General features: G+C 46.1%; 4 protein-coding genes across 5 annotated transcripts; 3 read left to right on the top strand and 1 right to left on the bottom strand.

Moving 5' to 3' along the window:
- The first annotated feature begins 1,560 nt into the window (after positions 1-1,560).
- On the top strand, positions 1,561-6,828 carry ptger1c (prostaglandin E receptor 1c (subtype EP1)). The gene is made up of 3 exons (XM_077010031.1): positions 1,561-1,695; positions 5,124-6,047; positions 6,169-6,828. The coding sequence occupies exons 2-3, from the start codon at positions 5,154-5,156 to the stop codon at positions 6,424-6,426; spliced, it is 1,152 nt and encodes a 383-aa protein (XP_076866146.1). The 5' UTR covers positions 1,561-1,695; positions 5,124-5,153; the 3' UTR covers positions 6,427-6,828.
- Positions 6,829-6,993: 165 nt separating this feature from the next.
- Positions 6,994-13,301, top strand: slc27a1a (solute carrier family 27 member 1a). The gene is made up of 13 exons (XM_077010029.1): positions 6,994-7,356; positions 7,548-7,715; positions 8,024-8,418; positions 8,939-9,103; positions 9,438-9,507; positions 9,591-9,682; positions 9,918-10,027; positions 10,712-10,921; positions 11,078-11,204; positions 11,365-11,502; positions 11,633-11,797; positions 11,990-12,136; positions 12,252-13,301. The coding sequence occupies exons 2-13, from the start codon at positions 7,549-7,551 to the stop codon at positions 12,407-12,409; spliced, it is 1,944 nt and encodes a 647-aa protein (XP_076866144.1). The 5' UTR covers positions 6,994-7,356; position 7,548; the 3' UTR covers positions 12,410-13,301.
- A 151-nt stretch (positions 13,302-13,452) lies between these two features.
- Positions 13,453-17,429, bottom strand: trim35-13 (tripartite motif containing 35-13). The gene is made up of 6 exons (XM_077010030.1): positions 16,914-17,429; positions 16,096-16,191; positions 15,762-15,992; positions 15,629-15,651; positions 15,362-15,480; positions 13,453-14,875 (listed from the first exon to the last, which is right to left on the bottom strand). The coding sequence occupies exons 1-6, from the start codon at positions 17,304-17,306 to the stop codon at positions 14,337-14,339; spliced, it is 1,401 nt and encodes a 466-aa protein (XP_076866145.1). The 5' UTR covers positions 17,307-17,429; the 3' UTR covers positions 13,453-14,336.
- A 2,266-nt stretch (positions 17,430-19,695) lies between these two features.
- LOC143517469 (uncharacterized) lies at positions 19,696-21,990 on the top strand. 2 transcript variants are annotated; one of them, XM_077010028.1, is made up of 4 exons: positions 19,696-20,133; positions 20,286-20,374; positions 20,511-20,583; positions 20,681-21,990. In XM_077010028.1, the coding sequence occupies exons 1-4, from the start codon at positions 19,872-19,874 to the stop codon at positions 21,601-21,603; spliced, it is 1,347 nt and encodes a 448-aa protein (XP_076866143.1). In that variant the 5' UTR covers positions 19,696-19,871; the 3' UTR covers positions 21,604-21,990. The 2 variants fall into 2 exon arrangements, with proteins under 2 accessions (XP_076866143.1, XP_076866142.1); XM_077010027.1 differs by having other exon boundaries at positions 20,286-20,407.
- Positions 21,991-23,053: the final 1,063 nt, after the last annotated feature.

The raw sequence follows: 23,053 nt of genomic DNA, 5'->3' as shown, positions 1-23,053 counted from the left end.
AACAGTTTTTAGATGCCATAAAGGACTATTGTCAGTGTCTACCATAAACTTAGATGCCTGCAAGTAAGCCCCAAAATTTTATGTGTTTGCCCATGTAAATGTGAGGAGCTCTAATTTTGTATAGCTGTAGTTCCTGTTATCCTTGTCAGCATTTTGCAAACATCTACTTGCTTATGCAATAATGTATTTTTATCTCCTTGTTGCTGATAAAAAAAAGCACTAAAAGTTCTTCACATCATGCAGGAGACCTGCCTGAGAATCTTGAGAATCCTTAAGAATCCTTGGCTAAATTGTCTATAGTAATAATAATATGTAAGATTTATGTAACATTTTTTCTGTACCTAAAGACGCTACACTTATTCTACAGCAAAGAACGCGTACAGCCTAATGAGGAGACACAAAGCCACACCCACACCACACCCACCACACCACACGAAGGGCTTAATGCCTAGCCAATGAGCTGAATCAGGTGTAAAAGAGCAGGAATAATGTTTGAATTATGAATTGAAGGGTGGGGCAAACGATGGCTACTGAATCTCAGCAGTCCAGTCAGTATTTAAATGAATCTTGGGCTGGCACTATTAAGAACCTCCTTCCTATGTCGAGTCTGAGAACCATAGTGGACCTCCAACCAGGGTCACGGGGTCATGGGGTCATAGGGTCATGACAAGGTTGAGCAAATGATGAGAGTGGAGCCCAGGCTGGGATATGAAAGCTCGTTATATCTCCCTGTGCTCCTGCGTTTATCTCGCTAACACCCAACTCGTCAGGGTTTTATCCCAGTTCTGATCCGACGGAAGTGCAGCAGGAACGAGAAATGTTCCTCTATTATGGATTCTGCCAGTGTGTCAGTAGTTGCGAGAAAAAAATATGGATTTGGAGAACTTGGCAGTCCGTCCGTCTCAAGTCGATGAAAATGAGCGGTATTACACTCCGCTTGACTACGCCGCTGTGCCCTGAACCGTAGAATTAATACTGCTCAGAAAAGGCAGATGACTACTTGCTAATTCATCTACATCGTGCCCGCACACATTTGCTTAACACCTGCACATTTGTAAAGAGTCTTATTCTAAGAGGTACAGATGGACTCCACAAAATCAGGACTGTAGGCACAATTTGTCCTTCATCTAATTAGACAGACAAAGATGGATGGACAATCTGGAGGAGGACGGCCAGGACACAGGAGACAGCAACTCTTTCTGCTGCAAGCTTCATTCCTCCTTCATACTTTTGCACACACACACACACACACACACACACACACACACACATAAATATATATATATATATATATATATATATATATATAGAGAGAGAGAGAGAGAGAGAGAGAGAGAGGAGCAAATCAAAAAGGAGGGAGGGAGGGAGGGAGGGAGGGAGGGTGATCCCAGATAAAAGAACAGCGAGTGGGAAACTGAGGACAGCTTAATGGGACGAGGTGTTTCAGAGAGCAGTGGGGGAGTGGCTGGAGAAGGGGGAGTGGCTAGAAGATGGAAGGGGAGTGGCTGGGAAAGGGAGGGGGAGTGGCTGGGAGAGGGAGGGGGAGTGACTGGGAGAGGGAGGTGCATGTTGGCCACATCCGAAGGAAGAGTGCAGTCGGAAGGTGGAGGGTCTGTGCGGTGCAGACGGAGGTCTGGAGCGTCACGGGAGGGAGGTGGCACCACCGCTCGGAGGAGAACCCAGCCCCACGCCTCGGTGAGTGGGGGCAGCATGCTCCTCTCCATTCTCACCTACAGCCAGTTGAAAGATGCTATCAGCTGTGCAAGAAGTGTTATTCTTTTAATATTTATCCACTCATGCTAACTGCATTTGGCTCTTGTATTTTGTCACTGGTTGTGTTCATGGCACAAAGTCGCCGTTTTCCGTGACGGCGTGTTTATCTGAAGAGGGGCTTTTGCTTCACTTGAATTTTCAGCAGTGGCAAGCCCACTGTAAAGGAGCAGTAGTGTCTACTGTTCAGTATGCACACAGTCTGTCTGCCTCTTATAACCTTGTGTGCAATTATGTTTTAATTAAGAAATGTAATGAGTCAAAGTTACTTTGCGATTTAAAAACAACTATAATTCTTTTTTTTGTTTGTAAACTAATTTGTTGCTGCTCAATGTTAATTTGCACCTTCACGGCATAATTCATCATGCACACTCATCATCTGTGAATCTGGGAGTGGAAACCCGCCTAAATTCAGATTCAGAAATTGGTAGAAACAATGAGCCCTCCAGTCTTTTTTAGGTATTACAAGAGCCTAGGTTGAAGAGCCAAAGTCTAGCATTTTACATTTATATCTTCAATATTCCTCAAGATTTTAAACACCAAAATCCTCAGAACTCAAAGCTTTCATTTGTGCTCAGCTGGATTTGAACCAACACTAGATGTTATTCAGCATTGTAGTTTGGGGGATTGCGCCGTGTTGGCGCTGTATGAACACAGGCCACATCTGGACTATGGGTTTGTCATGTGCCCCCAGCACCTCTCTGAAATCCTTCGTCAGTCATATACCTGATGAATACTTTTCTAAAATAAAATCAGTGTGATTACAGACAATAGAGTAGAGAACGTCCAGCGTAACAAAACCAAGCCAAAAAATCTTCCGTCCCACAATATTTCAGATTTTAAAAGCTAAGATAATTACTTACACATACTCTTGAGGAGTTTCATTTTGAAGTACAGTGTTGCAGTGTGTAATTTCGGTCTGTGTTTGGGGAAAGGTGGACCAAGGCTGCAATTTGAGACCCCAAAAAGAGTGTGAAAGCTGGAGGAATGCCCCCTGATGGGGCTCGTTATCCCATTATCCCAGGTAAGACCAGCCCAGGTCAGAAGCCAGGAGTAGAAAGGAATAAGATCGAACCCTCCATCCAACAATGGCCGAGTTCAAAGGTCAGAAACCTAAAGTATTTGCGTTAAATTCCATGCTCCTCTAAATCCTCACTCTTATAGTGATGTAGACATGGCCAGAGTGGGCCACTTTTTCAGCCCGGGAGTTTCATGCGCAAATTTGGTCCAAAATAATTTTTCCATCCCAATCGGCCCAAACTAGAGATTGACATGAGCCGGCCCATCGGGAATCCTCACGAATCTCCCGATTAGCCACTCCGGCTCTGGATGTAGATCTTCTCCACGATGTCCCCAACGACTGTCTGTGTAAGGGGCTCTGCTGCTCTACATCAGTCCACGTACTTTCGTCACGCTAGTATTGTTTTAAAAAATATCAAGAACAGAACAAGACAAAATATGAAAAACCACGAATCCCTCAGACCACACACAATCAGAACAGTACAAGAAAAAGTGTGAAAAATCACGACACCCTCAGAACACACACAATCAGCCTAGAGAGGCGTGAAGTGTAAAAGAGAGAGAGGGTCAGGTGGTCAGGGCACAGACCGCTGTGCAGAAAGGGCTGTGATGAATGCCAAGCTTTGTTTTGGTCAGAACCCAAAGGACATTTTAGGGAACAAATCTGAATAGAAATGAGCTTGGGGAGAAAACATAATAATAACAGTAAAATCAGCATTTAGGTGATTAGGACCAAACTGACATTTTCATCCTTGCTTTTCTGCTAGAGAATTTGGTCATATCATAGTATGAGTATTGCTTTACCAAAATGGGCCGCCTGAGACAGGAACCTGGACTTTATTATGGAACTGTGGCTGTGTGATTGCTACCCAGGTATCTTTATCAGTGCAAATCTGTGTGAAAACCTCCATGAGAGTAAAGTGATAAGCTAAGTGACCTGTCTGTTATAGAGAGAATATTACTACACGGACCAACTTGACACTTACGCCGGATGTAGAGTGAAAGCACAGACTGTCCTCCCGGTGATGTGGGACACAGCATGCAACCTGTCAGGCGGAGATCGTTCTATTTAGATTATATACAGCCGTATATAATAGGAATTTTATGTATTTTATGAGTACATGTTTTTTATTTGTTTGTTTGTTTTTTCATAAGACACAACAAACAAAATTAAGAGAACCTGCCACCAGATTTAGCATGACGTTAACAGCAAACAGCCCAGTGATAACACAGTTTGCCATTCAAGATTGTGGGTTGAGGAGGTAGTTTATATTTGCATAACATACAGCACTACTGGTGCTCAAAACTATGGTGTGAAATGCAATAGAGGCAAAGGAGTGATGAAAGACGAGGCACTCCGGGCTCTGCGCTTCATCCATTTGCTACATTTATACACACTATAAACACGGCTTTCAAAAGTCAACATAAATTTGCATAAACGCTCTGTGCAGTGTTGGTTTTTCAGTACTGTTTTCCCTAAACGTTCCTCCCTGGCGGTAGTGCTTAATTAAGAGGTCTTTGCAGATCTTTCCTATACCCTTGGGTTGTTTGATAATGCATTGCACTTTGACGTGACTGCACTTAAATCACTGCGGAGAGCTGAGCTCTGCTCTCGATTCACTACACGTAGCCTGTGACAATCTCCCGTTGCATGTAGGAACTGTTAGCACTTAACTCCGGCTCTGACTTAACCATTAGCTCCTCCTTCTGCTCTCGTGCACTTTTATCTGATTTGTTATTGGAAGCTGAATAGTAGTGACATCAGCTTCTGTTTCCGTGGGGTGTGTGTGTGTGTGTGTGTGTGTGTGTGTGTGTGTGTGTTGTATTTTTACTTCTGTGGATTACAATGTCTTGGCCAAAGTGCTCTGCTTTGTCTGGGAGTGCTGCAGATAAACGATCATGATCATGCAGTATGCACTCAGGACAAGAGAGAAGTGACAGACGTCATGTAGTACGTGCAGTGCAGAGATTCTGAAAAAGTTTAAATGTCCACAAAGTTCAAGAGTACTTCAGTGATTCTGAGCTCCAGTTCTAGAGGCCCTCTTCATAGCCCCTTCTAGAGGCGCTATTCACTGCAGAGGGCACAGGGAACACTTTTAAGTGTGCTTTACCTCAACCCACCAGATCATAACCAAGTCCTACATTAGCCAAGTGTGTTGGAGTAAGAAAATCTTCAAATTGCCCAGAGCAGTGGGTCTCCAGGACCTGAAAGCCCACGCTGTGCTCTAGAATGTTCCATCTATAATGTTACTCACCAACACAGAATTAGGTCCTTTTTCCCCACAGAACCTGAGAGTGAATACTCAGTGCGTCTTTCTGAAATCTCTTTGTAGACGACACACCTTTGACCTCCCCGTGTCGTCATGGATGGTGTGTTGACCTCCAGGACTCCTGTCATGTGTCAGCACCCCACAGACCTCAACCTCTCCTTCCTCTGCCTCCCCGAGCCCAACAGGAGCTCGACGGCCCCTTCTCCACTTAGCCCGCCCACCTTTGCAATGTCGTACTTCTCCATGATCTTCGGGGCGCTCTCCAACCTGACGGCCCTGGCCATCCTTTGCATGTCCCACGCCCGCTTCCACCGCCGAGCCAAGACGCCGTTCCTCTTCCTGGCTGCGGCTTTGCTCCTGACCGACCTGCTGGGTCACCTGGTCACGGGGAGCTTCGCCCTGCACCTGCACCTGGGCCGGGTCCGGCGGCAGAGGGCGGAGGTCAGGGTCGCCGAGCCTCCCCGGGGCCTCTGCAAGCTGTTCGGCGCCTGCATGGTGTTCTTCGGCCTCAGTCCTCTCTTGCTGGGCAGTGCCATGGCGGTGGAGCGGTGTGTGGGCATCACCCAGCCGCTCCAACACTCCACACTGGTCACCACGGATCACGTGTGCCTCGCCGTGCTCCTGCTCTTCTCTGTGGCCTTCGCCCTGGCAATCCTGCCTCTTGTGGACATAGGAGGCTACAGACCCCAGTTCCCCGGCACCTGGTGCTTCCTGCCCGTGCACGGCGCTCTGTCCGCCGCCGACGTGGGCCTGGCCATGGCGTTCTCGAGCCTGGGCCTGGTGGCGCTGGCCGTGTCCGTTCTCTGCAACGTGGTGAGCGGGTTCACCCTGCTGCACGGCAGACTCAGCAAGCCAGGACCAAAGTGCAGCGCCGGCAGGAGACACGGGTCATCGGCATGGCCGTCTCTGCATTCCCTGGATGTGGAGATGATGGTGCAACTAATGGTGATAACTGTGGTCTCATGTGTCTGTTGGAGCCCCTTTCTTGTGAGTGGATCCTTACAATTCAATTGTACAAAAAAAAAAATGCAATAAAGCTTTTCCCTTGCCATGTATGCAGAGTAATAGTGTTCTTCTCATAGTGTGTTTTCCTCCTTCCCATATACAGATCTATATCTCCATATCTGTGCAGCAGTCCTACAGAGGCGATGTCAGAGCGGATAACCAGTATGAGCGGGATGAGCAGGTGCTGCTGCTGGCACTGAGGATGGCCGCCTGGAACCAGATTCTGGACCCGTGGGTCTACATCCTTTTGAGGCGGGCTGTGCTGACCCGACTGTGCCGACTGCTTCGGCCCGAGCACGTTATCCTGACCCAGAGTCACTCGTGCACGGGGTCGCAGAGACAGGAAATCTGTTTACAGTGACATCACAACAAGCATAAACTATAGTGTAACCAAAAGCACGTTTAAACAAGAAGAGGTTGTTGACGTGCCACAGTCAGCATAATGTGCACGAGGAACGAATAACTCTTCCACAGTGTTTACATTCAGCCCTCATATCACCGTTTGCCAAGATATTTAATGGGTCAAGAAGAAGTGGATCAAAGGCATTAAGGTTTTGATAAAGACCTTAACTTTTAGAAGAGCTCTCAAATAGTTGTTTGGTTTCTGAGAGTGAAAATCTTCTGTACATAGAAATGGAAGTGTCAGGATTGTCTATTAAATTAAATAATCGTGATTATGCGAAATTATCTGTCAGATAATGTGGTGTTCAAAACTGAATCTGTGTGATTCTTTTGTTTGATTGTTTTTACTTTAGTTTGATCTTTTGTAATCATGTCACGGTTGCATATGCACAACTGTGTATAAAACCGATAACACACAACGCTCATTGTGCCCGTTTTGCCGCTAGATTCACACTTTTATTATGAAAGTAACGCCTCTTCAGCCATGCTGTGACTTTTCCTGACCAACTCTGGCTTCACACGCTTCTCCAAAAGACGAAAGGATTATTTATTTTCCCCCGCTATTACGTTACATTTTTATTTAAGCTATAAAGAAACCGCAATTAAATCGAACTTGTAATTCAAGAGGAACTCGTAATACTTACCTTCCATATCAACTTGGCTTGTTATGTCCTGAACACTTTACTGGATACCGCCACTGGATGCCAGAAGTGAATAGTAGTTTGGAAATGAGAAGTCGTAGCTAACTTGAGCAGCGCCGTAACACTAACACAAGGTCGTCATATGTCGCCGTGCAGCGGCTCCTGCTGAGTTAAGGACACAGAGGGTTAAAGCGGCTCCCATGCGCACAGCCTGACCACTCATATACTCCATTCTCATTTTATCATAGGTAAGTGTCGTCTCTTTTAAGACTGTTTGCCCGCCGAAAAAGAACAAATTTCCAGTCTTGTTTTTGGTAGCGGTAAGTTATTGCGAAAGAGTGCGATCTAAGGGACGCGCGTGCGTTAATAAGGGACGCGCGTGCGTTAATAAGGGAAGCGCGCGCGGTGTTTGTCTCTCACCTGCACTCCTCCGCTGCAGGATGCACTATGCGGCCACTGCCTCTCTCTCCTTCGGTTCTCTGGGCCTGCTCCGGCTGTTCGGGGCGCCGTGGTCCTGGAGTCTGGCAGCGGGTCTCGGCGTCTACCTCGGGACCGGTGGCTGGCACTACTTCTACATCGCGATTCGCACCGCCAAAAGGGACATCAAGTATGTGTTTGTTTGTTTTTTGTAATGTACAACATTGATTTTTCAAGAGATGTATAAATAAAACCGTGTAATTGTTTTTAACAAAAGTGCTCACGTCATGTAAACAACTAAAAAGTGTTCTCCCATATGGGGAGGTCTGTTCTGTGGACACCTGTGCAGAAGAGTAGACTCGGTATAATGTAACGGAATATGCCGGCTGTAGTTGCTAGCAAACTGCCATTTGTGGGAAAGTGAACAAGTTGAAGGACCACTGAATGTTTTAGTCTCATTTGGGGCTTGAACGACATGTGCTTTGCGTGTTGTCGCAGTGGCCTGTACGTGCTCACGCGGGTGAAGCTGGCTCTCTGGCGGCACATGCGCAATGGCGACACGGTGCCCGTCATCTTCGGCCGGACGGCGGCCCGACACCCGCACAAGCCTGCCCTTGTGTACGAGGCGACAGGGGAGACCTGGACCTTCTCGCAGCTGGACCAGCTGTGCAACGGGGCCGCCCACTGGGCCCTGAGCCAAGGCTGGGGCTCGGGAGACGTGGTGGCCCTGTTCATGGAGAGCCGGCCCCTGCAGGTGGCGCTGTGGCTGGGCCTGGCCCGCATCGGCGTGGAGGCGGCCCTCATCAACTTCAACCTGAGGCGGGACGCCCTCCTGCACTGCCTGGGCGTGTCCGCGGCCCGGGGCCTCATCTTCGGAGCCGAGATGGCCGACGGTAGGAGCTGCGCTGCGCGGTCGCCGTCTGTTCGGCTCCACCTTCCCAGAGTGCAAAGGGGCTGAGTGGCTTGTTTATCCTGAAGCGACATGGTGCAGTGGTCGGTGGGAATGTTCATTTAACAGATTGGAGTGATTGGGAAGTGCTTAGGGACAGGATAAGATTAGGATTGCAGATTCAGATTTGAACTCCTCTTTTTCATTGCACAGAGGATTCAGAGGTGATTTATGGGCCGGAACTGGGTCAGTGAAAGTAAAGCCCTAAGTAGCAGTTGAGAGAGAGATCGATTTCTTGGGTTCTACATGTGTTAAAAAAAAGCCAAGAAAGTCAAGAGAAGCTCAGATCCAGGAACGCCCACCCTGTGCTCTCTGCAGCAACTTCCAACATTTTCATTGTTTCAACGTCCACTCACTATAAAAACTAGGATTTTAAAGTTTGTTTTAATGTTTTGTATTGCTGGTAAACCTTAGTTTACATCAGACCTGCGGTTCTCTCTCTGCTCGGCCCTGTTTTTCCACAGCTGTGTCCGAGGTGAGCGCCTCCTTGAGTCCGGCTATGACTCGCTTCTGCACTGGGGACCTGGGACCCGATCGACTGAGCGCCCTGAAAGCACAGCCACTGGACCCGATGCTGGCCTCCACCCCTCGCCACCCCCCTGCCTGTGTCCCCTCGAAGGGCTTCAGCGGTGAGTGGCCGCCCACCTGCTGTTTATGATGATCCGGTCCAAGTGCTTGCAAAAGTCGCAGAGGCAATGGAAGTTTAGCAACGGCGCCGTGTCGTAACCTCTGTGTAACATCCGAACACTTCGGGTGACTTAAGTTGAGTGTCTGGAAGGCGAGCTTGTTTACCATGTCCTTACACGTGTGATTAGGGAGGAAGAACGTTGATTTAGTGATGAAATCAAGCTTGTGCTCAAGAGCTTACCAGAAAGAGAGAGAGAGGAATGATTGAAAAAGAGACAGAAACATGGCACCGGTCTGTATGGAAGGACAGGATCTTACATTGTTTTGTGTCTACAGACCGATTGTTCTATATCTACACGTCTGGTACCACTGGTCTTCCCAAAGCTGCTATTGTGGTCCATAGTCGGTATGTTCAAGTCGCACCTGTCACTCAGTAAACACTCGACCCGTGGGCCGTGTCTCCTAGACAACGCTTGCCTCTCCCCTCAGGTATTTCCGAATCGCTGCGTTCGGGTACTTTGCTTTCCGCATGCGGCCGGATGACATCATCTATGACTGCCTGCCACTTTACCATTCAGCGGGTGAGCATCGCCACGCACCGAAATCGCCCAAAGCTCACCACACATCCTTGTTTTAAATTTGGTTTACTGGGTTTTTTTGTTTTACATCAGCCCGAGTCTCAAACGACTGAATTTGTCTTTTAACTTAAAAGTACTATTTAAGTGTTTTGGGTTTTCACATTTGCACTCTGATGAACATTCCTGTCGATAATCTTTAACTCGATGCCCTTTATTTTGTGATGTCCGTTTTGCCCAGGCAACATCATGGGTGTGGGTCAGTGTTTAATCAATGGGCTGACGGTGGTGGTGAAGAAGAAGTTCTCAGCAAGCCGCTTCTGGGATGACTGCATCAAATACAACTGTACTGTAAGGAGCTGGTTGTTCTCATGCAGTTACATATAACTGTACTAGCCAGAATAATGAGTTACAGATGGACCGTAATGCCTCTTATGTAATTATGCAGAAATACTTTAAGATGTAAAAAAGTAAAATCCTACATTGTGCAGGCTTGTCCACTGCATTAACGGAAATGTGGCCATATCTAAAATACAACCCACTGTAATAGATTTGTAATCTGCTAATCTGTAATCTGGCTGTACCTATTCATCAGCAGCACAGGAACTCCCCACGTACTCTCGTACCCTACTGTTGGTGTGGTCATATTGTAATGACATTAAAGTGACACTTTTACGATTGTCCAGTTCCCAGGGTGTAGCAGTGTAGGTGCAGAATTATCAGATTAAAAGTTTCACTATCAGGTAAGTGAACAGTTCCAGTGTTGTAGTTGTGTAAGATGATTCACGTCATGTTCCTAAGGTTTCCCACCACGTGCATCTGTACCAGGACACTCCCGCAGTAATTACTCTCTCCTGGCATTTGCAGTTTATAAGTAACTATAGACACGCGGAACGCAAACTGGGGGGGGGGGGGGGGGGGTCCTGGAAGTGTGTGTGACTCGTAAAGGTTTCGGCGGTTAGCCATCCCGCAGACTCTCGATGTCTCGCTGGGAGCGTGCGGTCCTGCTCAGGCTGGCTGTTCCTGCCCCTCCAGGTGGTCCAGTACATCGGGGAGATCTGCCGGTACCTGCTGTCCCAGCCGGTGCGTCCGTCGGAGCGCGGCCACCGCGTGCGTCTGGCCGTGGGGAACGGCTTGCGGCCCAGCGTGTGGGAGGCCTTCACCCAGCGCTTCGGCATCGAGCAGATCGGCGAGTTCTACGGCGCCACGGAGTGCAACTGCAGCGTAGCCAACATGGACGGCAAGGTTAGCGTTGCCGGGCTGCCGGTGTCGGGACCGGGTTTATGGGCACGTCCCTCCTAGGTGACACATGGGGTAGGGGGGGGGTATTGGTGGAAAATACCCAGGCGGATTGCCATGACTTTGGGGAGTTTCTGGGTAATTCTGTACTGCTTGGTCCAGGTGGGCGCGTGCGGCTTCAACAGCCGCATCCTGCCGAACGTCTACCCTATCCGGCTGGTAAAGGTGGACGAGGAGACCATGGAGCTGGTGCGGAACAAAGAGGGACTTTGTATTCCATGTCAACCTGGTGAGTTCACCACGTTGGACGCAAGTCTGCACAGACCTAGTTAAATTCCTGTTACATGATTTCATCCATTTTGGCGCTTCCAGATATTGCAAATGCCTCATTTTGGTACCGGGAGCTGGTAAATGTGTGGTGAACGGTTCGTTTATCTCTGTGGCTGCAGGAGAACCGGGCCTGCTGGTGGGCAAAATCAACCAGGAAGACCCTCTTCGCCGCTTTGACGGATACGCTAATCAGGAGGCCACAAGGAAGAAGATCGCCTACAACGTGTTCAAGAAAAACGACTCCGCCTACCTGTCAGGTACACCCCCTCACACCTGCTGCGAAAGAATGTGTGGGGGAAATCAAACGAGACTCAAACCATGAACATTAAACACGATGTCGGTCGTCACGTCCCCTTCAACGTCCTGTGTTCGCCTGGTCTGCTTCAGGCGACGTCCTGGTGATGGACGAGTTCGGTTACATGTACTTCCGGGACCGCAGCGGCGACACCTTCCGCTGGAAGGGGGAGAACGTCTCCACCACCGAGGTGGAGGGGGCTCTGAGCGGCCTGCTGGGCCAGACGGACGTGGCCGTGTACGGAGTGGCGGTACCGGGTGAGTGAGACCACGCCGGATCCTCCCAGAGGAGAGAGAGCAGTCTTCCCAGCAGCACGAGCTGAGTCTTTCCCTCCCAGTCTCCACGTAACGCCCACCGTGTGTGTGTGTGTGTGTGTGTGTGTGTGTGTGTGTGTGTGTGTGTGTGTGTGTGTGTGTGTGTGTGTGTGTGTGTACACACGTGCATTACAGGTGTGGAAGGAAAAGCCGGCATGGCCGCAATCGCCGATTTGAAAGGGAGTTTTGACTGCGATTTTTTCCTGAGAGAAGTCCAGAAGGCGCTGCCTCCGTACGCTCGGCCCGTATTCCTCCGCATCTCTCCTCAGGTGGACACCACAGGTGAGTTAGACCCTCAGGAACACGGACGAGCTACTTGTAAAGTAAACCTTGATTTTGTATGAATTCATTCCGTCTGTGAACTCATTCAGAAGAATATATGTCTCCTTCCCTCAAGGCACGTTTAAAATTCAGAAGACCAGGTTGCAGAGGGAGGGATATAACCCCCGCATCACATCTGACCGGATCTACTTCCTTAATGCTAGAGCAGGACGTTATGAGGTTGTGAATGAGGAGTTGTATAATGCCTTGGTGGATGGAAGGATACCTCTCTGACAAAGTAAAGGGAGTAAACTGTTAATTCAGGGATCAGTTACAGAAGTGCAGCGGCTCTGCTGTGTATATGTAATATTTAGACGGTCAACATTTAGCACTAAGTCAGCAGCACTTCGTTTAGGAGTTTTCATTATGCTATTTTAACTGAGTTTGTAATGTGTGTGCCTAACACTCATAATAGGATTTCATGGAAATTCTGTTACCAGCCAAAATGATATGCAAGGGTTTGTACATGATGATATGTTACGTTTTCTGGGAAATTCACCAAAACTGATCGTGTCTGCCCAAAGTTGTAAATGAGTATGCTACATCGTGCTTGTGTGAGTAATTCTTCACTGTTCGGGATGTTGTAGAGTTTTCCAGAATAGCTGTGTACTGAATTCTGGGTATTGAAACCATCACAGAAGTTGCAGGCTGAAGAACGACAGTGCAGACGGTTCTGTTTTGATCAGTTCTGAACCCCTCTTTATCGAAGGTTCATTGTGCTTACGTCTTTTAGAGCAAACGACCTTTCAAGCATTACCTGAAAAAATATGCCCTAAATTTGTATCCGTGTGTGGTTCAACACTAACGTTAATGATGCTCTCCACAGGGACAGTTTTAAATGTTTATTGTGGGTGTGAATTTCTGTACACGTCTTTTACAAAGTGCCTTAAATCGGAATTTCCCCATTCCGAGAAAGCCCGGTGTGTTGTGACTGGTGCTTCTTGCTGAAAGCTTGCAGAAAGACTGATGCCGTTTGAACAACTTTTGACACTAATATTTCACAGTCCCATGTAATGAGGAGGATCGTCGGAAATATGATCCCAGAGAAAGAGTCTTGAGCACCAAGTTCTCCCTTTCTGACATGGTGTGAATTGCGAGCTGAAATAAAACATATTTTTAGAACCTGTTTTCATTTGTAATTTTATACTCTGGCTTATGAACAAATGATCTGTGGATCTTCTTTTTCCATAAGTGAAAGTCATAGATGATGTATGTGCTTGTGTTTCATCTGTTCAGGGAATGGATGCACTGATCTGTACACAGTGAATTCTTAAGACGGCAAGAATTCATTTTGGTTCTCACGTCTCACCCAGCAAATAAAACATTTCTTAATGTGATCAATCCCTTCAAAATCCTCCAAAAAAGGTGGTGACCACATTCTTTTAAGGAACCTTCACTGATCTGCTACAGATAAACATCAAACATGGTCATTAAAAGTCAGATGTATGATTAATTGAATATTTACTGGTACTGTAGGCTGCAACTGCTCTAGATGTGCTACATGTAAATTAGTACAGCCTTTAATATCTAACAAAAGGATCTGTTGTCATCATTCAGCCCTCTGCATGTCTTACTGCAGGAGTCTATTGTATTTCTCGCAAAAGATACCATCACCTGTACCAGAGAACAGAACAAATGAGAAGACTTGCTGGCTCTTGACTGCCTTCGGACCATCAGAATGAAGGATTCCCCATTTCCCAGTGGCAAGGCATTTTAATGCTAATGGTCACTGCATTAATGACAACTGTTTGCATTGCCGGTTGTTGCTATGGCAGCAATGAATATCAAAGAAAAGGCACTGGCACAATTTCACAAGGTTGTTGTAGTGTTAAGATCATATTGGATGTGATGGGAGTGTCATTGTAATACCACTCAAAGTTCTTTATCTTACGATCCTTATATATATATATATATATGTAACATTTATATAACACTATGATGTATATGGTGATTTATGTTGTAAGTCTAATGTACTACACATGTAAACATCACACCACTAATAGTAGTTTTTCTTTCAGTTTTGTAAACATTAGACAAGTAGATATGCCTGAAGCAGTGTATAATTTTCCATCTACCATCATCACCCACTGCTCTCACCCATAATGTTCGAGGGGGGGGGGGTGTCGCTGAGTACCACTAACCCCTAGTGCCCCAATGACCCCTAGCGCCCCACGGTTACAGACACGCCCACCGGCAGCACCCTGAGCGGCCTTTCCTTGCAGGCGCTGCAGAAGTACGGGAGCGCTCGTGGGGCGAGGATGTCCGTGAAGGTGTAGAGCGGCGTCCTCTCCCGCGGGTCGTAGAACGTGATCTTGGATCGCTCCATGTCCAGCACCACCCTCACCACCTCCGGCTCCCTGCTCATGGTCAGTGGCGACCAGGGCGCCGAGCAGGCCTTGTACTCCCCGTTCCGCAGCCGGATGGCCCAGAAACCCTCAGCAGGGGTCAGAACGTGTTTGCCCTTCCTGTTGATGGACTCGCTGGCCACACCGATGACCCAGTAGGTGTTCCCTTTCACCTTCACCTCCCAGCTGTGCTTACCCGAGCGGAAGCCGTCGGAGCCCAGAATCTCGGCTCCCACGTCGAATCGCTCGGGGTTGTCTGGGAGCTGGAACATCTGGCCACAGTACTGCAGCTCCGTCAGGTCCTCCGACAGCTGGAAGCAGGTCGCGGCCGTGTTGGGGTCTAGAATCACGGGAGCTGGTCCAATAGAAATGTGACGTGTTAGCAAGCGTGGCACTGGGAGAGAAACACGACACACAAGTGGACTGACCACGACATATCAGTCCACTTTCCGATGGATTAACTAATTATTATCATTTTTATCATCAATAGCTGCAGCTACTTTAAAGATGGAGTGGACAGCACTTATATAAACATGCTAAATATATCAAATGGCTACTATTATCATACAGTGATGGCTAGTATTAACATGTTGGTCATTCAGGTCATTCAATGCTTTCTGCTTCATACAATGTTTTTTACATGCAAATAAACTCACCTGATCAACAGTTTCTATATTTTGAGAGGTTGCCTAAGACTGGTACATATGCGCTATACTGAGGGCTGTATTTCATCTACTACCACATTTTAATGAGCCTAGATATTTGGCTTCAGCAGCCAGAGACCCTGAGATCATTTGTCATGTGCAGCTATCCCACACAATTATATATATTATATACTCACTATATTGAATTATAGTCTTCATCTTCTCCCAAACCTTGAATTTTAATGAGCCTATGTATTTGGCTACATCAACCAGGGATGCAGATATCATTTCTGGTTCCTGGGGTATGTGCCAGGTCCTGTAGTGAAAGCAGAAATGTGTTAATAGGGTGATGATGTGTTGGAAAGCTGCGATGTGCATCTGAGCTTAGAAAATGCTGATCCATACATTAAAGATCTCAGCGATGACAGAGAAGGCATCTAGAAACTGCTAAAGGGTCAACATACCTCTTTATCGTGTCCTTGTAGTTCTGCGGAGGAACCGAGACACATCCATTACCAAGAGCTGACGCGGTTCTAAATACGTAATGGCAGACGAGCGGCTAACGTGGCCATTTGAGTTCAAAGTACACATTTTTACCTGGAGGAAAGGGATGTCTTGAGAGTTCATCTCCTTTTCAGTCATTCTGATAGTGTTAGTGAGGGATGCCATTTCTTTTTCCACGTCGTCAATCTTTCCCATTATGGCCTGGCTCTTCTGGTCTTCTTCACGTTTCAGCTCAGAGAGTCGAGCAGTTTCCTCATTGTGAAGGAACTGGTGGAGCGATTCGAACTCTGCTCTTATCTGCCTCTCTGTGTGCTCTGCCTGTCTCTGTTACAAAAAAAAATGAGACTCCATAAGAAACTCGCTAATGGATCAATTTCCCTTAAAATTAGTCTGGTTAGCCAACAGCAAGCAGACAAGAGGAAAATACCTTGATGTGCTCTGCTGTTTGATCATACGTGAGTTTAATTTTCCTGAAGAGGCTCAACTTCTCTTTCAGGGGCTTTAACGCATTCTTCAACTCAGCCTGAAATGGAACAGTCGTCCAGACACGTTCACAGAAGTTCAGAGCGAGGTCTGGGTTGAGACTTTCAAGTTCAAACCTTTTCAAACATTTCTTTAGCCATTTCTGCAGCTTCCAAAAGGGAACAGGGGTGAGATATTTGTAAATATACGTCGTTTCTGTTCGAAAATTTCTGTTGTAGCTTTTGCATTATGCAAGAACACACCGTTACGGTGATTCAGGGGGCCAGATTTTCATGAAAACAGCTTGGACAGTGGTGTTTCCTCTAGTCCAGGGTCGCCCTGAGACATTAAGTAAGAGAGGGCAGGTGCTTTGGATTGGAATGGTGACTGACGAATACTTGAGAGAGCTGAAGGGAGTCTAGTTTCAGCCCTTCCAGCAGGCCCTCTGCCAGGCCCAATGAAAATATAAGGATATTATTAGTAGGTGAATAAGTCTATGAAAGACCCACAAATAACGCTGTTTCTGAGTAACTGAATCAAACTGAGGCACCATGTGTGTGATTATCCCTAAAACCCAGCTGGTTTGTAATTAAATTGCCGTCATGGTCCGGCTTGGAAGTCTTTCATTTGCAACAAGGACACTGGTGACTTTGGCTGTGCGTGAAGTTCTTACACCTGTAGGTCTTTTGTTAATGTGAAGGGGAGTTGCCAAGAACGGATCATTTATGAAGATCTGCGTGTAATTTCTTCGCCGCTCGTTCACACAGTTTCATCCAAACATACCTTACAGTCTTGGGACGCATCTTCCAAAGAATATAACCTGTGCCCGTAGTGGCCGGCTGATGACTTGCACACCACACAGGTGGGCCGCAGATCCTCCAGACAGAAGAGTGTCAGCGTTTCTCCGTGTTCCCTGCACACAAAGGGGTCGTTCTTGCGGCGTTCGATCAGAAACCCCTCACAGGTCTTCTGGAGCGTGGAGTTGACCATGAGCTCTCCCACGGAGGCCGGCTGGCAACACAGCGGGCATTCGCACGGTCCGTCGCCGCTCCAGCTGCCCTCCAGGCAGAGCTTACAGAACCTGTGTCTGCAGAAAAGTACCACGGGCTGCTGCAGGATCTGCCCGCAGATCGGGCAAGAGAGGTCGTCTTCCAGCCGAGCGTGTCTGGTTGCCATTGCATCTCTGAGGGCTCAGGCTGCACGGTGAGGGTCATATAGGCTTACTGTGCTCCGCCCTCCCCCTACATCTGCATAGGTTATGGATATGGGTGTGCAGAGAATCCTGCTTCCGAATTGGCACTCTGGAAGCTCAAAGTGATTGGCACAGGGTGCAGGGCACAAACCACTGGGTCACAAAACCCCTCTGGGTGACGTGTGGACACCAGAGTGCGTTCAGATCAGGAGACGAGATGACCGCACGGGATTCTTGACTTTAACTTTGACATCAGAGACATTAGGACTGGGTCCAACCAGTGTTGGCTTTCTATTAAACTATAGTTGCCACATTAGTCGACGATGATAGAAGGCAAATCAGGACAGTAAACACATTAGAGTGGAACTCAGAGCCTCTAATATTTAAAGAAAGATGTTACAAATGTGATGTCAATCGGGGTGGCCTGGATGATTGAAAATAGACCTGAAGCTGCAGGAGTTGGGTCAGTAAGGGGTTCAGAGGCTTGGGTTACTGGCTGGCTGTGAAAATAGACCTGGAACAGTAGGGCTTCTTCACTGCTTGTCGAATTCTTCAGGTTTAACCACAGCAGGCAATATACAAGGGTCATGGACTGTTTTTTACATTTTGAACATTCAGAAGGAAAAAAAAACAACAAAATAAGCACACCTGCTTCCTGTGTCACTGCATCAGGAGACTGTTGCATTGCCGGACTGTTTCCTGTGTCATGGCCCCAACGAGAAGACGCTCATAAAGTGATCAATACTTTCTCAATGCCATTTTGATGATGATATAAATAGATTCAGTAAATATAAGTAAATTCTGAAACCTTTTACACTTGGTGCAATATAATACTGACAATTAACTATTTTCCCAGAGTAAATTAAATATTTATTAAAAGTGGAAACTAGAATGAATGTCATGATACAATGTTAGAGATACATTGTGGGTTTGCCTATTAGTAATACAACTGTAATAAAGGTGATTGAGTTATCTTCATGCTGAATTCTACAAGTCATGTCAGTTTCTAAATATTTGCTAACATGTAAAGATATGTTCTGTAAAAAAATTTAAATCACTGAGCTGTCACTGTCATGCATATAGAAAAGAGCTATGAGAAAATTGTAATACTGCTTTTAACAAATAACAAATCATATTTCTATTTCTTAACTATACATCGCTTAACAGACAATAGATTCCTCTTGGAGTCAACATGTATCGCATATTTTTGTATCTTCTGGTTTATGCAAATCATCAGGTAATTATTAATAGTTCCTTCATGAGCTCAGTCAGATATTTTGTAGAAGGGAAGACATGTGAACTGTAATGCACGAGAGACCACAAGACTGAGATTAAAAAGCCATGGTGTTATTAATAGCCCCTTGTGTGGTACTGACACTGACTAAAACTGTCATCAGAAAGGAGTGTGGTCGGAGCTGTACCACATAAAGGCCCTCGCAGTGAATGTTTTAACTATATTTGTAAAAATTAAGTACAGCATTTGAAGCGTCCAGTTTTGGCTTGCTCTATGGTCAGCAGTGTGACGTGAACGGACACTTGAGTGTGTTACAATCAGTCTCCTGTCTTGAGCTGACTCCGAACTCACTGAACGCCTTCCCTCAGACTCGGAGGTGTGGCTTCAGCTGCCAGCTTCACAAAGCTATGGTCCAGCATCTGTCACCGCCTGTAGTGGGAGATAGAGTTACCGTACCACTCTGTGCTCTTTCAGGCTCTAGTGCCCAGGCATTTCAACCTCTCAGGTTTGCAGGCCATTTATAAACAAGTTGTCGACCCAAGATTTTAGAAAATTTGTACCAGTTGTGGGAAGTGTCCCAAAATCGGAAGTCACTGGGATTTTATTATGTTCAATTGACTTTCCCTACATGTACCTTCTGTGAATGGGATATAATTGTCCTGAAAGCACAGTAATGAAACTCAATTAATTCCCTGACCAGTGGCACGTTGCACATACAGAATTCAGAGAGTGGTTTCCCGTCGTCTTCTGTGCTCACTCTTGATTCAGGTGCAGGACAGACAGGACCGTGAATGTCCTGCGTAACTCTGGCAGGAGGAATTCACAAAAGCTGCAGCTGTCGCAAAGAACAACAGCAATGATCCTCCTCCCCCGCTACGTGCTGGAGGCCTGTTCCGTTTTTGTTTTTTTAGGATCTGCCCAATTAATGTGTGGTTGGTCAAAGTAAATTGATATCACTGCATTTGTTCATGTGTTCCACCTAGAGAACTTCCGATTCACTATCACGTCTAGCCCTTCCCCTGCGCCACAGGGGTACCTGAGGCCCACATGAGATGTAAAGAATTGAGGCCCACATGAGATGTAAAGAAATTAAAACTGGCCACGGCTCCGCGCACGCACGCACGACCCGGAAATAAAAAGCAATTGGACACGACCTGCAGCGTCTGAGCATTCTTATTCGTACTACATCATTTTTTAGCCTCCTACGCTATCATAAGTTCTTACTTTTTGTCGCATTTATTATTATTTTTGCTTCGATGTTTGTCTGTTTTCCTAAAAGGCTGGGAAACACAAGAAAACACTACACTGTTTAAGGATGGCGAAGTCTGCTTTTCAAGCACAGCTCAGCTCTATCATGGGGATAATGACTGAATCGGCGATGAAACAGATCTGCGAGATTGTGGATCATGATTTCGCGTATTTACGTCTAGAACTGACACGAGCTCTGAACGAAAACGCAGCTCTTAGTGATAAAATGCATGCACTCGAGGGCGAAGTGGAAACCCTCCGCAATACAAAGAATGAACCACGGACCCGGTCCAAGAAGTGCCGTTCTGTTTGCATTCAAACAGTGGAAGGTACGATTCTTTCACATTGATCTCTTGGTTGCTGGTATTTTAGTTGTTCTTTGTAGATAAGTTATGCCATATATGAAAACTATAGGCTATATACGATGCTGCATACATTTCACATTAAATCAACTTGTTGATGGGGGCTCTCATTTGAAAAGTATCGGACTCGCCATCCATTAACGGAATCTTCGGAAAGGAATGGTGCTCCAGTTTGTGGGAAGGGAGTGAGCCAAGAACAGGCGAAAAAGTAGGATATTTCGACCCTCTCGTGTCTGATGAGGTTACATGGCTGTTCATTATTTTGTATCTTAACATTGCCTGTACTATATAAAAAATGTTTTCTTACAGCAATTATGTTTTAACTATTTGATTATTTTATGCAGCCTAATGATAACAGTAATCTGCTAACCATCAAAGAGGAGAACTGTGAGAAGGAAGTTTGTCCCGCCAATTCAAGTAAGACACTTTTTCATCATTTTAATGGAATCAGTATGGTAGAAATCAGTCGTGTTGTGTTTGAGTCATTTTCTATCTTCCCTCAATGCAACAACAGATGAAGCAGTGGTCACCAGAAGAAAGAACCCCTCTTCTCCATCAAACCACAATGGTATTCCAGAAGTGAACCTAGATGATGATGATGATGAAGAAGAAGACGTGTATTTCATATCTGCAGGATTTGTGGAGACACCTGAAGTCCACCCCACACCTTCTATTTCGCCAGGGGCAGATTACCCAAAAATAATATGTGTGGATGACACTGTTGAAAATCTAATTATGCCAAGTTATAATCCCATGGAGTTTGATGAACATTGCATGCCCATTGAGTTTATTGCAGGTGAGCACACAGCAAGGCACCCATTTGAGGAACAGGAGAAAGTCACCCCACACGATCCAGTAAAAGATGCAGGAATAGGCTTAGGTGGTGGGCAGATCTTAAGGTACTTTGACGGATTCAGCGTCCATGAACATCTTCAGTCAGAAGAAACGTTAAAGGCCATGCCCCGTTGCTCTGAGTGCAGCAGGGAGTTCAGCCGGCAAAGCAGTCTTACCTTACACAGGAAGAAGTGTCACCAGAAGCTGAATCTGTACACGTGCCCCAAGTGCAAGGAGGTTTTCCACCAGAAGAACTTGCTCAGAACCCACAAGTGTCTGCCTTCCGAAAACCCCGCAAAGACTTCCAGTCAGAGGTTCCGCTGTGAGGAGTGCGGTAAGCATTTCCATTCGAGAGCCAACCTCAGGGTCCACAACGCCGTGCACACCGGGGAGAAGCCTTACCGATGCAGCTACTGTGGCAGGGGCTTCTCGCAGAAGGGAAACCGCACAGCTCACGAACGCATCCACAAAGGGGAGAGACCGTTCGTATGCCTCACCTGTGGGAAGAGCTTCATCCAGAAAGTGAACCTGAAACAACACTTGGTTGTTCACAGCAGGATACAAAAGAGCAAAGCTAAGAAAAACACAGAAAAACCACTGTGACGTTGAGCTCCGTGTGGCATAACCCCTTCTGCCGATGCCATCTGTAGGACAAGTTCATATCAGTTTCATCTTCATATCATATTTCAAATCATCTGACTGTTCTTAGGTGGGGTTAATGTTCAAAAATATATTTTTTGCCCAAACAAAACAAAGAAACACACAAAATAAAAAACCCGCTCAGAATATCAAAACCTTTCGTTGAATAGATGATACGAGAATGTGGAAGTAAGGTTTTAGCATCAGCAATCTTTAGCTATTTACCTGTATCTCAGCAGTTGTAGTGAACATCTCTTGCAAAAATGATACTCATTATAATAGTAGAGTATCTTGCTTTATGTCCACAGATTTTCCAACCATAAATATACACCATGTTGGATAAACCATGTGTTTTTTATATGTATTAAAAAATACGGGTTTATATACTAACGGAGCAGGTTTTGTGAGCAGTTAGTCATGAATGCTTTCACTGGAATTTATTAAAAACCTGTGGCAGACAATTCTGTGGGGCTTTATTGGACAGCAAGATAAAATCTGATTTGTTATTCTACATTCCCTGCACAGATATTTGTATGTAAACATGCTGGATGTCTGTGCGTGTGTGTGTGTGTGTGTGTGTGTGTGTGTGTGTGTAGTTATTATATATAACTTATTATATTTATGCTGTCAACATTCAGAGGGCAAGCTTGATAGATGAGGAGTCAAACGAGTAATTATTTGGTTAGGTTAATTACTGGCTTTAGATGAGGTATTACTCAATATTTAATACAAGTTGAGTATTTCAAATACTGTAGCTTGGATGTAGACTTTAACAAGAACAAAAACGGGTCCCATATGAAGTAGTAAAAACTGCAGTATAGTACATGGGGTTTCCAGAGAAACATTTCAGGCAGAGGTCCTTCATCATCTGGGCAAGCAATGGTCTTCTGTGTGATACATGCTGTTTCTCAGGAAACCTGATACTACTCTCTATCTCTGTCTGACCAGGAACTTGGTGCTTGATGACAATAAAAAGATAATAAATATGATGAATAAAACAGCAACCATAATAGAGTCGCCAAACCCTGCAACATATGGAAACTAAGAGACTCAAACAGACCCCAGGAATATCCAGAAGGAACAACAAAAATACTGCAATTATTATATATATATATATCACACACACACACACCTGTATATATCCAGGAAATTAAGTGCACAGGTTCATGCAGCTGTACAAGCAAAAACCTGTTTGAATTTACCGGATGCACTTTGCTTGTACAGCTGATGAAGGACATCTGTCCGAAGCGTCCCGTTGCACTGGAAACTGCAATTTTGGGGGGAGAAAAATTTATACATCACTCCAGCTTTATTTATAGGTGTTGGCATGTTTAATGTTTATGAATGTGTAAATTAAGCTCAGCCTTATATGCATCCATGGTCAAGTCTACCCTGTGGTTAGAAACAGGCCTTC

The sequence above is a fragment of the Brachyhypopomus gauderio genome, chromosome 6 (assembly GCF_052324685.1).
Source record: "Brachyhypopomus gauderio isolate BG-103 chromosome 6, BGAUD_0.2, whole genome shotgun sequence".
NCBI classification, from domain to species: domain Eukaryota; kingdom Metazoa; phylum Chordata; class Actinopteri; order Gymnotiformes; family Hypopomidae; genus Brachyhypopomus; species Brachyhypopomus gauderio.
Note: the sequence above shows the minus strand (reverse complement) of the source record. Positions and strands in the feature narration are given on the sequence as shown.

Bases quoted from the DNA above. Each gene is read 5' to 3' on its own strand.
- trim35-13 (XM_077010030.1), bottom strand. From the start codon at position 17,306: ATGGCAACCAGACACGCTCGGCTGGAAGACGACCTCTCTTGCCCGATC. The intron at 15,481-15,628 runs GTATGTTGACCC...CTTTCACTACAG, and splicing joins TACAAGGACACGATAAAGAG to GACCTGGCACATACCCCAGG. The intron at 14,876-15,361 runs GTGAGTATATAA...CTATTGGACCAG, and splicing joins GAAGACTATAATTCAATATA to CTCCCGTGATTCTAGACCCC.
- slc27a1a (XM_077010029.1), top strand. From the start codon at position 7,549: ATGCACTATGCGGCCACTGCCTCTCTCTCCTTCGGTTCTCTGGGCCTG. The intron at 7,716-8,023 runs GTATGTGTTTGT...GTGTTGTCGCAG, and splicing joins ACCGCCAAAAGGGACATCAA to TGGCCTGTACGTGCTCACGC. The intron at 10,028-10,711 runs GTAAGGAGCTGG...CTGCCCCTCCAG, and splicing joins GCATCAAATACAACTGTACT to GTGGTCCAGTACATCGGGGA.
- LOC143517469 (XM_077010027.1), top strand. From the start codon at position 19,872: ATGGCGAAGTCTGCTTTTCAAGCACAGCTCAGCTCTATCATGGGGATA. The intron at 20,134-20,285 runs GTACGATTCTTT...TCATTTGAAAAG, and splicing joins TTGCATTCAAACAGTGGAAG to TATCGGACTCGCCATCCATT. The intron at 20,584-20,680 runs GTAAGACACTTT...ATGCAACAACAG, and splicing joins AGTTTGTCCCGCCAATTCAA to ATGAAGCAGTGGTCACCAGA.
- ptger1c (XM_077010031.1), top strand. From the start codon at position 5,154: ATGGATGGTGTGTTGACCTCCAGGACTCCTGTCATGTGTCAGCACCCC. The intron at 6,048-6,168 runs GTGAGTGGATCC...TCCCATATACAG, and splicing joins TCTGTTGGAGCCCCTTTCTT to ATCTATATCTCCATATCTGT.